The sequence below is a fragment of the Sinocyclocheilus anshuiensis genome, unplaced genomic scaffold (assembly GCF_001515605.1).
Source record: "Sinocyclocheilus anshuiensis isolate Anshui unplaced genomic scaffold, SAMN03320099.WGS_v1.1 scaffold1709, whole genome shotgun sequence".
In the NCBI taxonomy this organism is placed as follows: Eukaryota; Metazoa; Chordata; class Actinopteri; order Cypriniformes; family Cyprinidae; genus Sinocyclocheilus; species Sinocyclocheilus anshuiensis.
Genome location: NW_015541051.1, coordinates 554,948 through 574,405, shown reverse-complemented (window position 1 = coordinate 574,405; position 19,458 = coordinate 554,948). Strand labels below are relative to the sequence as shown.

Sequence of the window (19,458 nt, the reverse complement as noted above, 5' to 3'; positions counted from 1 at the left end):
CATTGCTGTTCTGTTGTAAGTAATCTTAAAGATTCCTAAATGCATCTACTTTCGGAAGGCCAAATAAAGTGCTTTTGCTTTCGCCTAGAAACACACAGCGTCTCCCTGACATGGCTGCTTCAACACTAACTGCGGTTACTGAAACCACACCTTCTTTCTTTGCGTGCACCTTTGGGCGGCATTATGCAAATATTTCCACATAGTGAGGTAGATATGTGGGGGCGTGTTAGAACGAGCCGCTTTAGGGGGGTGTGGCAGAGTCTTAACTTTGATAAATAATATCTCTTTGGTTTTGAGACTTTAGTCTTTGCAACTTCAGGGATCTTATCTATGCACAATCAGCTTGTAACACTCCAAAGAGAAAGGAAAACTTGAAATCGCATCATATGACCCCTTTAATATCCTAATGATTTTTGGCATAAAAGAAAAATCGATAATTTTGACCCATACAATGTATTGTTGGCTATTGCTACAAATATACCTGTGCTACTTATGACTGGTTTTGTGCTCCAAGGTCACATATTTTATTGATAAGGTGTTATAACTTGTTTTTAGCATATTGTTATGTGGCTGTTAGGGTGTGGTTGTACAGGTGTAAATTTGGACTCACGGCCAGATGCAATGGGCTTCTGGTTTGGCTGTTCTCCATCTCATCTTGTTGGTTCTCATCTCTGTCCAAAAGCTGAAATCAGATTTCATCTGAATTACAGCTGTTCTCATTAAACTCAATCAAAAGCTATTCGGAATTAAACTGGAACACATTCATTCTTGCACTATAAACATATGCACTGCACCAGCAGGTGGCATACAATAGGTTCAACAGACTGCAGGCATGTTTTTACGACACATGAATGAAACCACAAACTGGACTAAATTCATTTGCATGTTAGGTTACACATTTAAATCTAATATAGTTGTGACAGTAGAGTGCAGATGGAGGAAGTGCCCCAAGGCACTCGCTGGACATATTTGTGTCCTCACCAGTTTCAGACAGTGTCTGTGGCCGTACGCTGCAGCATAATGAACAGCACTGTAGCCTTGTTTATCTTTGAGTGATGGGGCAGCACCATTCTGCAACAGGAACTCAAGACACCTGCACACACAAATATAAATATATATTGAAACACACACATACATATATTAAAAAATGAAACCATAAGAAGTGCAAAAAAAAGATCATGTCAAGTTATGTATATGCACTACTGTGGAAGTGGAGAGAGGGAAAATACACTTAGGTTGTTCCAGACATGAAATGATGAGGTTACAGACACACGCAGACACAAACACCCAATGTTTTGGCAGCAGAGCAGCACACATGTAAACAGCACGAGTGACGGTGAGACAAGGAGGGGGGACACAGAATTGAGGCTGAGCAGACGTGGGCCGCTCTGCTCTTCAACTCCAGAGAACTCACAGGGCTGCCTCCTTCTCCCTCTCAGCTTGAACTCCGTCACTCTCTGGTTCCAGGACCACACGCCGCCTGCAGTGAAATCACACACACCTCACAAATCTTACTCAACAATAACTCTTAACAATTAGTAAAAAACTAAAGTTGTACAAAATAAATTTATATTTCGGAATATTATATTTTGTAATTAACGAGTAAATACTTATATAAATCAATAGTTTATTAATAATATATGTATTATGCAATAAAAAATATTATGGTTACCATCTCATTACTCATTCACAAAATTCTCTATTCTGGTGAATTCTGGCAGCTAAGCTAATTAAACTAAGCACAAAGGTGTTTCCGTATGCCATATCAAGTTGACGTCAACCCCTTGTCTTTGCACATAAACTACCCCAATGACAGGAGACTTAAAAATAGCCTGTGGTTGCCATGGTAACACAGATATATGTGTTAGTGTAGCTGCTAGCAGTCTCTGGAGATGGGGACTGGCACTGCACTCGATTTCACCTGCTGAAGGACTGCAGCTGCCTGTGTCTACCTCACTTAATTGGGTCAGACATGCATTTACAACGGTCAATTACATGTTGTTTGGCCACAGCTAGCTCCATTTCTGCACTGTAAACTACTCATGTGGGGATAGTGGATTTTTTTACTCCACCGCCCCACCGCTAAAAGTATAAACTACGATTAGGGTGAAGGATGGTTTAGACTTATGTGCTGCAGTTTTCCAATGAAACCCCTTTTAATGTCTTGCTCCAATATAAGTCTATTAAACAATGTAATGTTCATTTTTGCAAACTGAGGGGCAAATCCACTTTTCTACTGTATCCTCTGAATGGAGGAGGAATGTCTGTTTATTTTTTATTTTTTTTATTAGGGCTTCCCTCGACTAAAGATTTTTCTGGTTGACTAGTAGTCATTCATCAGTCAAGCGATTTTTTGACAAATCACTCGTTTATTAATAAACCATTTAAATCATAATAATGAGCCTGTAATTGCCTAATAAGCGCTCAAGTGCACACATATAGCTTGCCACAGCACACAGCACAAAAACAGTAAGGAGGCGGCATTAACATTTTAATAATTTATTGATAAACTAGTGCTTTCTTTGTGTTTCGGCTTAAGAGATGAAGTCAGCGATACTGAATCTTCATCTCCGCAGAAGTGATGCACCTGTATCCATGTTTCACATGGATTACATAATCTGAGAATATTTGTTTTCCACTTGAATTGATCATTTGAAAGTAGAGATTTTTCTCTCTATAGATATATTTTTTTATGTCTGTAAGGCAAGTATACACAAAGATTCGGTTGTTTTTTTGTTTTGTTTTGTTTTTGACGTGCTCAAGTTCACAGAGACTGAGACAACAGAAAGCCCATCCTGTTTGCTTCCATTATTTTGCAAAAGTGCAATGTTTTGTTGTTATGTTGCACACAAATAAACAAAAGTCTTTACAGATTCGAAGGATGTATTATTCTTATCTTTATGACCAAAAATGACGGAGTATTTTAAGAGCAAGTGACCACACTGGCGCCTCCATCTGTCTTGCAGTGAGTGTTAACGATCTGTCCGTCACAGACTGCATGACTTCGCCACTTCCTGTGGATTTTTTTTTTTCTGCGACTAAACGACTAATAAAATTTTGGTCGACCAAGCCTCTTCTCGTCGACTAAAAGCTTTCTAAGGGAAATGGATTTGAGAGCAATGAGAGCTCAAAGTATCCCACACCCGGTGTGATTTGTGGTCAAAGAAATGAAATCTAACATTTTCCAACAAACACCCGGTCTCTGGAGGTCAGAAAATAATTTAAACATACACTACCATTTCAAAGTTTGGTCTCAGCATGATTTTTGTATTTAATAGTGCTGTCAAATGATTAATCGCGATTAATCATTTGACAGCACTAGTATGTAATTTAATACTTTTACTCAGCATGCCAAGGACTTATACTTTTATTAAGCAAGAATTGACAATTCTATTGATAATGTACTATAGAAAGAACTGGAAATAATGAGGAGGAGTAAAAGGAATGAAATCATGAAACATCCAGAGACGTCTTCAATCTTGCATATTCTGCATGAGCGCTAGGTCATAATGTTTTTGTATTTAGCCAAAAATGATTTGCACCAGGTTTTCAATTTTATATTAAGGTAGTGCAACTGTAGCTTGATTCGGTGGTGTAGTCGGTACCGGAGGAGAGAAGCTTCCGGCAGCAGGTGGCGTGAGCATTCAGAGCGGCCAGATGCAAAGGAAACATGCCATGTACTCCTCTTCTGCAGAGAAAGAATTAGCATATCAGAAACAACAAGAAATGATGATTTACCATGATTTTCAATAAATATCCAAGGACAGAGACAAACCTGGTGCAGTCAGCTCCACTTGTGATTAGAGTGTTTATTAAAAGTTCATGGCCATATCGAGCAGCGACATGCAGCGGAGTGTTTCCATCCTTATCGACACAGTCAATCTCTCCACCTGTATCAGAAACACACACTTGTACTCTCAATGTACATGCAAATCAGTCACAGGCTAACAGTAGGCTTTAAGCAGTCTAAAAACAGCTTTACCATTTTGGATGAGAGTCTGGGAGCGTGTGAATCGTCCATGAACTGCCGTCAGATGAAGAGGGCTTTTCCCATCACGACTCTGAGGAAACATCAGGAAATGTTTAGTAGCATAAAGCACACAGGGTTTGCACTGTCTGTCAATGTTTTGTCCTAGATGGACATACTTGGACGTTGACATCAGCTCCACTGTTGACCAGGAACTCCAGACACAGGGCACCGTGAGTGGACGCAGCAGCAAAGTGCAGAGGTGTGAAGCCCTTGTTATTCGGCTGACTGACGTTAGCACCGTAGTTGATCAGCTCACTGACTACTGCATCTTGTCCATTAAAGCAGGCCACATGCAGCGCTGTGTTCCCAAAGGCATTGGCTTCATCTATCTATGAGTAAAGCATATGATATAGTAAGCTCAAACTAGATGTTTTTCCCATGCTCCCTTCTCTATATGTATCTATTTGCATCCTGGGTACCTCTACAGCCAGGCTGAGCAGGCGTTTCACCACAGCGATCTGACCGTTGGAAGCAGCAGCGTGTAGAGGTGTGTATCCTCTCTTGTCCTTGCAGCTGATCTCGGCCCCTTGACTCACCAGTAAACACACTACATCTAAGTGACCTGCAGGAGTATGGAGAGAAGCTCATGAAAACATAAACACAAATAGTTCACCTCAAAATGAAAATTCTGTTAGTAGTTACTCTCTCTCGTGTCGTTTCAAACCCATATGACTCATTTCTGTAGAACACAATAGGAGCTGTTTTCCAGAATATTGACTCTTATCCATAAAACAAAATTAGAAAGTGTGAAGCTCCAAAAAGAAGAAAAAAGCACAATAAAACTCCATAAAACTATTCCATATGACTTAACATAAGTCTCAGCATAAGTCTTCTGAAGACATATGATAGTTTTTAGTGAAGAAAAAACAATATGAAAGTGCAAATACGATATTGCCAAATATTGATATCTAAATATTTTTTTGTTGATAAGGATAATTAAAAATATTTTGCTGAGTGTGTTTTTTTTTTTTTTTTGCTGGTAATTTGTTTAGGCCTGTTGTGGACAACTGACTCCCAAAGATTTTCATATTCTGTGCAGAAGTGATGGAAATTATTTCCAGGAGCATTTTAATCTTTACAGCAGCCATTTTTTTCAAACCTTATTAAATTTATGCATCATCTTTCATGTCAAATTCTTACATTTAATCAACAAATTTAATTAGAATAATAAGATTCTATAGGCTGTTACCAATCAAATGTAACCAGCACTAACAAAATCTATTTTTGCACTGCAGAGATGGCATCTGATTTGGCATTTAGATATCAGTGAATCATTCATTCAAATGATTTGTTCAAAAAAGCTGATTCATTCAAAATGGTTGATTCATTCAAAAAGCATATGACTGTCTTTATGAATGGTTTATGCACTCAAATGATTTGTTTAAAACACAGATTCATTCAGTAACAAAACTCTAAATAACTCTCTTACTCTCAGGGTGTGTTTTTGCAAAGTGAGTGCCATACTTGATAATGCCAACTTGCACATCATCAAAACAACAATTACAAAATTTCAGCAGATTATACATATCGTACATCCAAATTAGCATGGACTAATTTGATGTCCTTTTTGGAGCTTGGCAGTCCCCAATAACTATTTTTTGTATTGAAATGGAAGTAGGGTGAACAGCTCCTTTTGTGTTTCACTGGAAAAGACATATTGGTCAGAGTTTTTATAGGATTGTTCCCTCACCCATATATGCCGCCCAGTGCAGTGCACGGCAGTCTTTCTTGTCAAAGGCATTGATATTGGCACCCTTGGCCAGGAGAAGGCTAACCATCTGAAGAGAGAAAGTGGAAAGTGAATAACAGTGATAAGAAAGAGATAGAGAAATGGAGGAGAGAATGCTTGTATCCGCCTCAATAGGCAGTAAAGCATGAGTCAAAAATGCGTCAGTAATTTAATGTCAGTTTATATAGTCAGTTTATATAATGACTTTCTAAACCATTCTGCATTCTGCAAATTTCAAGTTATGTTGACAATGCAATGCAGCAAAATTAAGTCTGTATCAGTGGCCATGTGAATTTGTATATAAACCCTTCACTGTCTCAGTCGTTGAACTTGCAAACTGCAGTGAAATAAAATATGATCAGAGCCCTGCACATGACATGGAGGCAAAAATATATTTATTGTAGCCACGACTTAATTTGCTCTAAAGAATCAAGAATTTGTTCCCTTGCTTTATTCATTTTTTCCCTCATTTTAGTTCAACTGTGGCCACAATTTACTATTCGCCCTCTGTTTTATTTAAATCATGAACACAAATTAAAAATTCATTTCCACAAATAATGAATTTGTTCCCTCATTTTAGTAAATTGTGGCTTTTTTTTTACTAATTTGTTCCCTTGTTTTCATTCAATCAAAACCAGAGCATGAATTAGGACAATGTGGCCATGATTTACTAAAATGAAAAAGCTAATTAGTAAAACATGGCAACAATTTACTAAAACGAGAGAATGAATTTGTAATTTGTGGCTACGATTTAACTAAACACATTAATAAATATTATTAAAAAAAAATTGTTATTTGTGGCCACAATATATATATTTTTCCCGCGTGTCATGTGTGAGGCTCTGTAGTATTGCTATGTGCCAAGCAAAAATTTTTGGTTTCAACTTGCAGTACCTCTGTGTGCCCATTAAGGGCAGCATGGTGCAGGGCGGTGCGTCCCCCACGATCTGAAACGTTGACGCTGCTCAGGAGCGGGATGATGACCTCAGCACAGCGCAGAGCCTTGTTGGCGGCAGAGACATGCAACGGAGTCTGCCAGTTCTTATCCCGTGCGTTAACATCGGCAGAATGACGGATCAACACGCGAACGGCCTCCTAGATGTGTACAAAGCAAAACAACGAACTATATTGTGTACTTCAGGCCAGCTGGAATACGATTGACCAATCGGCATCCAGTGTTGGAAAAATCCTATTATAATCCCACAGGAGCTTCTGCATATGATTAGCATTGTTTTAAAGGCATCCTGCTATGTGACAACATTAAACAACATCTGTCTTATTCAAAAGTGAGTGCGTGTTGAACAACTAATCCTACCTCGCTACGTGATGCCACTGCCCTGTGTAGTGGAGTCAACCACATGTTATCTTTGGCATTGACCCGTGCCCCTACAAAGAAACATCAAACAATAATAACCTTAATAAATTTAGGGCTCTATATGCTGTATTTGTAAAGGGGTAGTCCACCCAAAAATGAAAATTCTGTCATCATTTACTAAAACCATCCTTTACATTCCATGACAAATAAAAAAAAACACATGGATTTGGAATGACATGTATAAATGATAACAGAATATTTATTTTTGGTTTAACTATACCTTTAATGGACTGGGTTTTGAACATGCATTTATTTTATAGGAGATGCTGTAAAGGTACTATGGAAGGGAGGTGGGAAGGGAGTGGAGGGAGAGAGAAAGAAAGAAAGCAGCTCTACCTGACACAATGAGGAGCTCTGTGATCTCAGCATCTCCGAGGAAGGCTGCTGCATGAAGGGGAGCTCGCTTCTCAGCGTCCTGAGAGAGAATGAAAAAAAGACAGCTGGAGAGTCAGACACATGGACAGAGAGGATGGAAAGATTGTTAAAAATGAAATCAAATCATGTCTATTAGCTTTGAACCCATCAATATGCTAGTGCACTCTTAAAAGCTGACAAGAATGTAATTGTTGTAAAATGTAAAATGTTGAATGTAATTTATTCCTGTGATGGTAAAGCTGAGTTTTCAGCAGCCACCTCTTCAGTGTCTTCAGTGTCACATGATCCTTCAGAAATCGTTCTAATATGCTGATTTGGTGCTCAAGAAACATTTCTTATGATAAGCGATGTTGAAAAATTTTGTGATGCTTAATATTTTTGTGGAAACCGTTGATAGGGTACATTATTTATTTTCAAAGGATACTTTGATGAAAGTTTAAAAGAGCAGCATTTATTAGAAATGGATATATTTTGTAATGTTATAAATGTCTCTACTGTAACATTTGATCATTCTAATGCATCCTTAATAAATAAAAGTATTCATTTAATTCAAATAAATTCTTACAGATGACAGACAATGGTTTATCCAAAAATAGACCAAATGTTCTACAACAACCTAACAAGAGCAAGTAACAAATCATATTTTGACAGCTGTGGCATAAACAAAAGGCTATTGGCTAATTAAAAAAATTTTTTTAAAAAGATGAGCCCTTCGATAGGACTCACCCCAACTTCCTGTTTCAATAGGAAATAGGCTACATCAACACTAGAAAGACAATTGTGTCAGTCAATCCATTGAATGTGGCATTTATTGTACATATAGTACAAAGTCACACTGTGGACTGCAGTTTTTGCAGAGAATTGGTCACTTCTGAATGCAATATGCTGATTGCCTGTCATTGCAAGCGATGCGATCCACAACAAAGAAGCATTGAGTGGCTCTTTACAATCACTGATGGAGATGTCAGTGTGTACTAATGTGCTCATACACTTTGCGGTGGTGACATCTCAACGTGTCCATTGTCTGAACCTGTTTGCACATGCAGCCTGAAATCATGACTTTGACCAGCGGCTCTATATAAAACATTCGGACAGCAAGCTAATTCTTGCTGGAGCCATTAAGACGGACACAGTGAGACAAGTAGAATAAATAAATATTCTGGAAGAAGAATGGCCCTGAAAACTGTTTTGTGTCCTGTTGCCTTTACTGAGACAAATGTATATAAATCTCTGGCTGTTGTCCATAGGATTACTCGACTATTGTGCTGCGAGAAACAAAGAGATGAGATCTAGTCGTGTGAGTAGAAGAATAAAAGAAACTGATCCATACCAGTGCATTGACATCTTCTGATTTACATATGAGCACACGAATCTCATCGGGGTCTCCATTAAAGATGGCTTGGATGAGGGGTGGCTGTGAAAAACAAGAGATTATTTAAACATGGATGGTATTAAGGAATAAAAGCATGAAGCATCACTGGTGCTATTGCTCAAACTTAAATCAACTGTATGTAAGATTTTTACCTTTAAATATCAGTTTCAATATCATTCTGAAGTTCTAATAAGGTGAATGGCTTCTGTTTCTTTCCCACACTCTTCCTCAAACGTCTGTTCTGGGAGTTATGTAAATTTAGTGAGCAGGTACGAAATTATGCGAAAAGGGTGGATTGCTTTACAGTAGCAACAAATGCTAATGTACAGCTATCGACTGTAATTACGACAGTGCAATCCATTCACTTAACTGTAGGGGGCTCCAAAGTTGCAAAAACACACAAAACTGCATACCGTTACTTTATGGTGTGGATACATTTACTGTTGTTCGGCAAATTCTTATGGACAAAATCCAGTCATTTCTGTAGAAATTCTTGTAATCGGGAGCAAAAGATTTAGTTCAAGTAAGTAAAAGTAAAGCAAAAGTTCAAGTTGTTAAAGTCACTTCTGTGTGGGCTGTGCTTCATACATTGCTACACTACAGATAACGGAACTTTCTTTCTCTAATGCGACTGCACCTTTATGGTAACAGATTTGAACAAACCCCAAATGCTAGCACCCACCCAGAACACCCAAGAAACCACCCATTAACACCCTAGCAACCGCATAGGAACACACTAAAAAAACCACACAGAACGCTTTTGCAACCATACAACAACATCCTGGCAACCACCATAGCACTGTGGCGGAAAATTATGCAAAAGGCAAGCGCCACATTTTCATCAGAAAGTATACAGACTTACAGAGCTACAAGAACCCTAGATTATCCTTGTGCTGATTACATAAACTTTATGTTTTATATCTTTGGAATAATTTTGTCATTCAAATTATCAGTTCTTGAACCAGTTTCTCAGCACAAATCAGACAACTAGGCAGCAAAACCACACAACCTTCACCATTTCCATGGCGTCATTACAGGGAGGCCAAATCGAGGCCCAAAGAACCCCAAGGAAGCTTTGCACCACACACTGTGGTCATTAAAGTCATGTTTCCTCTATGTAATTATCATCTTCAGTCCTTGTTTATGCAGCAACTAAAGACTAAACTAATACCAAATATATTTATAAACTGTATTTTGCCAGCTATTTTCTGAAATTCAAGTGCCAAGCTTCATATATTTATATGGCAGCGCATTGAAAACCATGATAATCCGACACATGCGTGGGATTAGAGAAGCATAACAACACCGAGGTGGTTTGAGCCAAACTTGGCTGCATCTAAACTTCCAGTGTCTCTATCTGCAATGACCCCCACATCTCACTTCCTGTTGCTCTTTTTCACCTTCTGGCAGCGCATTGAAAACCATGATAATCCGACACATGCGTGGGATTAGAGAAGCATAACAACACCGAGGTGGTTTGAGCCAAACTTGGCTGCATCTAAACTTCCAGTGTCTCTATCTGCAATGACCCCCACATCTCACTTCCTTTTGCTCTTTTTCACCTTCTCAGAAGCGACACAGAGGAAGCGTGGAAAGCATTTTCACTTCCGCTATACAACAGAACACATGCAGGCAGGCCAACATGCAAATGAACACACAGGCTTCAACGGTAAGGACAGAGATTGTAAAGAGAGGGATGGACTTTTAACATATTACCGGTATATCAGCATACTTTGTAAACCCCATATGAATTTATATCTGCAAAAGAGTCACATTATGGCTTTTTTGTGAAGACAAGTTCATGTTTTATGAAAAATTTCAAAATATGTTTCTAAGAATAGCTTCTTTCACTATGACTTTCTCTTTAATATGCACACATACAAACAAACTCTCAGACAACAGGAGATGTGTTGTTGAGATCTGCTCTATTTTCAGCTGCAGAAACAGGCTCTCTCACACCCACTCACTTCAAACTCATTTCATCATCCATAAAAAACGATCTCTGCTGTGCCAATTCGCCACAAGCCATCATTCATTTTTTGTTAGTCATTTCAAGTTACTCAGCTCTCTAAAAGAACCAATGGCTGAACAATTTCATGAATTTTTCTTTTCATGCATCTCACCATACCATATATCATTTCATTAATGAGACCTCTTTACAATCTCAATCGTTTCTTCTATACAGCAAATGCAAATCAAGTCTCCTGCTTGTTCCAATAATCTCATGTGCCTCCTCTAGAGATTAGGGCTGGGCGATAAATTGATAACAATAATTATCGCAAAATAATTTTCCATGATAAAATGATAACAAGAGGTTGATAAATGTTCAATGTAATTTTTATGCACCAAAAGCAGAACGAAAGAGTGCTAGTTATTTGAATTGTGTCACATGGACCGTTTATCCACTCAAAGTTCAAACTATTATCTCAAACTAATATCACTCATTAGAACATGCAAAAACTAACAAATACATTTTTCTATTAAGATATTTATATTGTTAAAGATGCAGTCCATACGTTTTGCCTCTTTGTCGCCATCTCTGTTTGAAAACCTGGAATTGCAGCAGTGTGCGGAATTATCTAGCTTGCGTGGGTTGTGAGCAGAGCATGTGAGCGAAGGCTCCGCTACGTTTTCCACTCTATGGACGTGCGCTCCACTCAGTCGCTCTAACCGCCCAAGCAAGCGCTCCGTTAATATTCCGCTCACGCTCGCCGTAAACCAATTCCCGCTCCGTCCTGTAAAGAACAAATTTGCGTGCATTGAATTATTTATTCACATTAAAGTTAACAACATCAGCATTGGTGACTATGAGTATAGTGTGTATTAGCGTGTAGATTTAAATTTCTGCACAGACTAATCTAATTATCATACTCTTGTATGAAATTCTCATATTAATAAATTCTTTTAACCCAAAAAGCTAATGATGCTCCCTTCGAACTGGATTTCTTTCAAATACAAATCTTTGTAATACCAGCCTATCTGTAATCAGAAGCACATTTATAACTGGAATATAATTTAATTTCATTCACATGTGTTTCATAAACACATAATCCTTTCTGGATTACAATCCGCCATCAAAATGTAGTTTTGAACACTGGCTGGTTATGTACTTGCTCAAATATTGATTTCGGATCATTTTTAACCAAAAAAAGATACGGACTGCAGCTTTAAGGAAAATTAATGGTCTGGTTTTTTCACTTTCACTTTGGAGCACAAATCTGGCTTTAAACTTGAAAGAAATAAAGACTTGACTTTTATCATGATAATTATCGATATGGATTATGGACTGATATGAAAAAAATGATCATGATAATTTTTTTGGCCATATCACCCTACTCGAGATTAGGGATGTAACGATTAACCGCAAGCCGGTTGAAAATCGATTCAACAGTAATATGCAAGTGCTATATTAGTATATTATTATAGTATTATATTTCAATTTCACAAAAAAATGTGCAGCATTTTGTCCAAGCAATAATAAAAGGACACATTTAATTTATAATTTGTCTTAAATCTAATTTTATTAAAAAAATTATAATAATCGTGAATCGAATCGTGAAATCAAAACCGTGAATCGAATCGAATCGAATCGTGAGTTGAGTGAATCGTTACATCCCTATTCGAGATTCATAAAATGTTGCAAATTTGTCAAGACAAATTTGTCAGATAAAGATAAAATTGTCAGATATTTGATTTTGAATATGACATCAAACATTTTACCAGATTATTTAGCAATGTGAAGCATAAATCTTTTAGATCCGTATGCTTCAGGTGCCATCACAAATTAGTGAGAGTTCAGTGACTTGTTGCATAAAAAAATCTCTTGTCAACGGTGTAGTGTTGTATGAAACACTTTCAAACAAAGCAGCTTTCTGTTGGTCAATGGGAGAATTTGCGTGACAAACTTGTTGCGAAATCTGCTTGGGGAAACCTTTTGCCTTCTCGCAAAATTCCAGAATGTTAGACCTCCTACTGAAATGACAGAATTTTGTCTGTGAAATGTCCTGATTGCATGGATTCTTATCAAATTGGCCCGGATTCCACTCATAAAAATTACCGAACAACTGTAAATTTAGCCGCACATTTAGGCCTACTATGATTTGTCTCAATTCACTTGTTTCCTTTTATTTCTCTCAAGACATTTGAGAAGAAACAAGTCTAAGGTGAAACATCTCCTGAGCATATTCTAGGCTAATATACTTTCTTAGGGGATATCATATTAAAATTATTTTCAATAAATAGTTCATCAGTGAACCCCCAGGATTCCTTCTCTTGGTGACATATTTAAATCAGCAGAATTCACAACAACAACCTTCAATAAATTAATAGAAAACCAAATGTTTACATTTGCAAGGCAAATAAAAATCACATGCACAAGATCAGGAATGTAAAATAACACAGAACTGGCACTGGGCCATCCTTATTGAGCTCTTTTATGAGAGCATTGAATCTATGAGGATACAATGTTGAATTCTCTCGACTATGAGATATTGCCTCTGTCTGGATCGCATGAACAACCACACAGCTCTTCTCTCACTGGAAAGAGAACACAACAGCTGGTGACAACAGTGCCGTCTGTGTTATGGCACTGCAAAGCTTGGGGACGAGATTGCTGAGCGCTGGCACAAGCAGGGATCTGGACACAGCTCATCACAAATGAGGACATTCCCCGACCTCCCAGCACCGCTCCATGCCAAACTCTCAAACACTGAAGCCATTGTTGACATGCATTAGGCTACACGACCTCCTCCCCCCAACTCCCAGTCCCCTTGTCTATCACTACGGCCAATAGAAGTGAGCCAAACTTCATTCTGAGCCAATGAGGGCTGGGGGTTTCTTCACTTTTGACAACTGGAGCACTGCAGGCTCTTCTTCAAAACAAAGCAGACTGACTCCTTAAGAATCATGAGTCTAAAATGAGGAACTGCCGATGTCGCACAATAAATGAACTGCGAAACTGAAATCTAGTTCCTTGTGACAGCATTTTTTTCCCCTGATGTTTAAAGTCAGCATGAAATGGAAATTTGCCCATGCATAGGTTATTACATTTTTTAAACGTTTTTTGACCTTGTAAAATGTAATCAATATAACAGAACTTGATCTTCTGGTGAAACAACAGACTTCTCTCTGCTGACGTACAACGGACTTCTCCAAACATTTAGTCCACTTAAACATCCCCTTTCTTACAATTGACTGCAAATTCACATTCAGATCTGCCTCCATCCAAACAACAACTGATAGATTAGAACCAAAACGTTTTTTTTTTTCCTTTTTGAAAATCTCACTCATATGTCCATCACAACATTGAAGAAAAGATCTGTTGCTATTTCATACATCACAATTTTTGATAGACCATGCATTCTGCAAATCATCTGATTTAGGGGTTATATAGAGTTTGGTGAACAAGCTCTAAAACACTCTTCTGGATAAAATCTAAACTGAAAATATCTAAACTTTGTTTTCTGAATGGTAAAAATAAAATATGAATAGTGTAAAACCCTAACACTGTCATGAAGTGCATAACAGAAGTATCTAAAGTCTTACGATGACTGATGTGTAAGCCGTAAGCATACTATCCTCTATTTCCTCTCTATATCTTGTGTGCTCTGAACTTGTGTCATGTAACCCTCCGAGACTACGAAAAAGCATGAGAGGGGAATGTTGAGATTCAACAACTTCCTGTTCCTTTCCTCTTTGGGGCAAAGTATGGAAATCAAACTGTACACAAGACCAAAATGACCGTAAACATTACTGCACTCAGAACACTTAGTGTCACATATAAACTTCTACAAAATAAATGTCCTGGGATTAATGCAAGTAAAACTTTTTGGGGCATGGTGTTAACACACCAAAAATAATTTCAACTTGTGTCTTGGTCTGTAAAAACAAACAAGACATGCATTTACATTAATGCACTTTTAGTGGAAGTCTAAGCGGCAAGACACTGCTTCAGTATAAACGTTAAAATACAAACTGTTTTTATTGCCACAAGAGTTTCCAACAGTATATGCTTGTGATGTTCCTCATTTGTAGGGTGCTTTGGATAAAAGTGTCTGCTAAATGAATGAATGTAAAATTTAAATATGTGTTAAAGCACTATCCAGTCTTTCAACTCCTGTCATGACAGAGAAAAATCCACTCACTTAAATAAATGATTTCTGTATACCTGAAGCACAAAGTACATTCACTTAGAACAGTAGTCCCATCACTAAAGATTGATATTGATCAATAGTACAAACTTTCTGATGTTAAGTCAAATGGGATGATCCCCTTGTGAGGGACCCCACTGAAGGCAGCTGCATATTTTTATGTATAAAAATTAATTATTACTGTGTAAAGAAAATATACAATTTAATATTATTAAAACTGCAAAATAAATTTATAGTTTCCTTTCTAAAATTAAATAATTGGCCTTTATATCATCATTATACTAAAACAAATTGTTACAAATATTTCAGTTAAATATTTATTTTTTATTAAGTTGACAGCATATCTGAGATGAACTTTTTCCCATAAATATTTTTATTTTAGAAAAATATTAGGACAAAGAATAAACTATGAGAAAAACTAAATATATAAAATTACTGCAATTAATGACATTTTGGAACAGTCTTTAGGAAATATTATTCAGTTCAGTAAATGTAAAAATAATGACTTAAATTAAATATACTTGATTAATATCATGCATTTGTATACACACATTTTCTATGAACAAATTAATTAATTAGTGCTCTATCAAAGATATGAGCTGCACACTTCTTTTAAGCCCTCTGGAATCTCTTGCCCTTTTTGCAAATGCATTACTGTACACACATTTTTTGTTTGTTATTACAAATTTAGGGACGAGTTGGCATTTTCTGTGGCAATCAACAACATGAAGCTGTCCATGGCTGCACTTGTTATATAAGATATAACATATATATATATATATATGTTGTTGAATAAGAAACATTGCTTCAACCATATAGTGCAAAGATTTAGTAGACTTTTTAGTCTCTACAGTCTCACAGCTGAAAAATCTTCTCGACCCTGACATGAAGTCCATGGGGCCCCTGATTGACATCGAGTTACTTGTTGCAAGGACAACTCCCTAGAATATTTGCAATAGTGTCTAGATATGACTGCATCACATGACCGTTAGGGAAATACAGGTCTACTGTACTGAAAAACTAAACGTAGACTAAACTAAACTAATTATTAGTGGAGGTGACAAGTATCAAAAGGTGTAACATATAATTTCAAGTTCGTGAAGTATAGTATTAACATTCAAAATATCACCAATGAAAATCAGATTACAATGAATTCAGTCTTTTACTAACTAGAAAAACTACATTGCAAACACAAAAGTTTAATGTGAAACTAAATTATTGTTACTGTCACAACAAACGTTTCAAATAAGTGAACAACAACAGTGATGTTTGTGAGAAAAGGAATTTGACTATCTGAGCTTTAACTGGGTGGAGCTCAACCATATATGTTGGTATGCAACTTACACTAGTCAGTTAAAACAGAAATCTGACTAGGTGTGCTGATAATGATATGAATTTGGGATGTTTTCTTCAAAAAACTTGTTATGGTGTGCAGATTAGATTTAGGAGTCATATCAACATCAGCATCATGCACACTCCAACAGAGAGCAGGAAGTTTGTTCTCTCTAGATGAAAGCAGATCATTTTCCTTACACAAATTATGCAATAAATGAGAACAACACTCACTTTGTTACTCTACTCTATCTCACTTAAATATAAACGACATTCTTACACTGGTGTTGATAAAACACATATTAATAATCATACACTAAAAAATACCTACTTATAAATCATTTCCAAAGTAGAATCAGATTCACGACTTGCACAAATTGCACAAGTAGCTGTTTTTGACTTTCAGGAAAACAAGAATCTTCCAACAAGATCTATTATGTCGTTTAAGCAAAATGCGTGACAGCAGAAACAGGCATGAGCATATAAAACACACTTGTATGTGCTGTCATGAATCATACGGTTTCAGCTGCAACCACAGCCTATATATGGAGTATCATATTCTGTATTTTGTGCATTCATTGAAAATGACATTTAATCGTGGGCAAATCCCTCAGTTTCATCCAAGCAGCATGCCATCCTCCAAATAAACTGATAATTTTGCAAACAAAAACATGCGTTTAAAAAAAACGTATGCAATTACCTGGTCGACTAGTTTAAGAACAGCCATATCATGTGAAACTGCACATCCAAACTCCTGAAAAGACCTGGAGGTGAAGATGAATAAAATCCAGAAGTGGCTGTGCGCTTTTCTTCACGGAAGAATGATGCTGCACAATGAGCTTGCTTCCTGCTTTGCTCTGGATGGCACCCTCCAGGGGCCCGGGGTGATGTGACGGCCGTGGCCGGCTCTGCAGGCGCTATCTTCGGTCAGCGGGAGCTGCTGTAGCCGCTGCCTCGCCACCAGCGCTCCGGCGCTCCGGGAAAGAGGAAAAGGGGAGGGAGGAAAGGATGCGAGGGCTGCTGTAAACAATCCGCATTTACAGCAGTGGCATCCACAGCGATACCGTTTTCAGATATTATAACCCTCTCGCTTATGTTCTGCGTAACGTATTCATTCGTTAAAAGAAAATACAGGAAGTCAGCGTTTGTCGTATGCTTCCCCCGCTTCCTCGATAATTTCGTAATCATACTATGGCGAAGGCGTGGCTTATGAATATTAATACGGTACCCAACTTTTCAACCGATTGGCTGAAAGGCAGACGCTGTCAGAGTGGGCGCTGTTGTGATGACCAATGAACGATCGCTACTGCGGATTTATAAATTAACTACTGTTTCGTGAATATAAAATTAGGATGTGTGACTGGATGCTTCGAGAAGATTAGGAAGGAACCTGTTTTTTACAGTCTATGGAAGGAACGCCATCGCAACCTAATTAATATTCATGAACTATTGCATCACCATAGTAGGATTCGTAATTTCGTTTCCCCCTCTGTATCTGATGCACAGGATTGTCAGTTCTTCCGAAGAGCCATCATCATCGCCTCACGATGCCCTCGCTAGTCTGACGCACGAATGAATCATTCTAATTAATCTGTTGTGTTTAATGATTCGGTCACAGTGAGCGATGACTCCAATACGTGAATCGTTTTGTGAACCGAACTATCGGAGCTAACTGATTCGCTAAAATGATTCAGTACGCTAACCTTCTCTGATTACTCATAGAATACAGATATCGCATCTTTCAGAGTATATATATATAGGTTTCTTAATTACAATTGAAATAATACATTACTTATAATAATGTCAAAAAGTATTCTCTTTGTAGCTTGTTCAAAGGTAATGAGAGATATACTGTATTGGCTGTATACTGCCCAGCAATGTCCTAACATAATGCTTGATGAATACTAATTATTTAAAAAATGCAATTTAGTAAGATTCGATTAATTTGAAATTCGATTTTCTGTCAATGATTAAAAGCAGATAACATAAGTGTTAAGGTCAGGAAGCATTGTACGGTTTATAACGGTCACATTTATTTGGCAAAAGTTCATGCTGAACCCTAGGATTTACATTTAGATGGAATATTGCAATTTGCCACTATAATGAAACGAGCTTTTAAAACTTTCATTTTTGTTTATTTGCTGCTGTTCTATATTTGTCTCATTGTCTGTACAGTTAATAAATGACAGCTCTACATTCTTAAAGAAATGGAAAACAGGAACTTGCCCACAATGTCCCTGGAAGCAAATATCAGTTTGTTTGTCCTTTGCTGGATGACATCACCTAACAGACTGTCTGTGTGTGTGTGTGTGTGTGTCTGCTTGATACAGAAGCTATATTTAAAAAGGCATGAGTTTGGGCTGATGGGTAAAAAGGAGACCATGGCAAGTGGCTGTTGCATATGCACTGTTTACACAAGAGGATATACTATAAAGTACACATTTTAATATTTAATGAAAACTGAGAGGTTCAAGTCAATTCAAACACATTCCAGGACATAGTCCAAAATGTAGTTTTCTAGGCAAACGGCTTTAGCTCTTTTTTAAACTTAACAGCCAAGGACCACTGACAAAGCAAATGTTCAAGAGAATATTTTCAAGATTGTCAAGATCAGCACAAGCACTGCATTCCAAAATAAAGCAGCCCATTGACTTCATGGAAAAAGTGCAAATATTATCTGAAAGGGTGGATGTAAAAGTTATAAATGTCTGAAAATCTCTAAAGTATGGCCTCACGTTGTTTCAGCCTGAGAAACTCCAGGACCCTCATGTTTGTGTAAAATCACAAATGACAATCTTCCTTTTACATCTTCTGTTGTGTCTAAGCAGAATGTGGGAAATAACCAAACAATATCTCATATAATGAATGCATTAAACCCAAGATCCTTCCTTGGGTTTAACATGCATTGTACGACAGGTAAAAGCTAGAAATATTCTGATTAAAAGGTCTTCTTAGTTCACACTGCAGCCCAATCTGATTTGATTTTCAAATTTCCAGTCAATTTAGCTAATTTTGAAGCTTGATCGTTTTTTTTTTTTTTTTAGATTACATTTGATAGGATTTTAATACTGAAAGTGTAGATAGAATAAAATCAGG

General features: G+C 37.4%; 1 protein-coding gene across 1 annotated transcript in view; it reads right to left on the bottom strand.

Moving 5' to 3' along the window:
- Positions 1-17,526, bottom strand: part of LOC107690627 (serine/threonine-protein phosphatase 6 regulatory ankyrin repeat subunit B-like) — a 25,095-nt gene extending 7,569 nt beyond the window's left edge. The window contains exons 1-14 of the mRNA XM_016489006.1: positions 17,063-17,526; positions 8,840-8,923; positions 7,471-7,549; positions 7,075-7,145; positions 6,654-6,854; positions 5,721-5,808; positions 4,450-4,592; positions 4,147-4,359; positions 3,983-4,061; positions 3,776-3,890; positions 3,576-3,688; positions 1,415-1,490; positions 982-1,093; positions 611-682 (exon numbers count right to left, since the gene is read on the bottom strand). Of these exons, the coding sequence (XP_016344492.1) occupies positions 611-682; positions 982-1,093; positions 1,415-1,490; positions 3,576-3,688; positions 3,776-3,890; positions 3,983-4,061; positions 4,147-4,359; positions 4,450-4,592; positions 5,721-5,808; positions 6,654-6,854; positions 7,075-7,145; positions 7,471-7,549; positions 8,840-8,923; positions 17,063-17,089 (1,473 nt within the window). The 5' untranslated portion in view covers positions 17,090-17,526. The remainder of the gene's footprint in view (positions 1-610; positions 683-981; positions 1,094-1,414; positions 1,491-3,575; positions 3,689-3,775; positions 3,891-3,982; positions 4,062-4,146; positions 4,360-4,449; positions 4,593-5,720; positions 5,809-6,653; positions 6,855-7,074; positions 7,146-7,470; positions 7,550-8,839; positions 8,924-17,062) is intronic.
- Between the last annotated feature and the right edge of the window lie 1,932 nt (positions 17,527-19,458).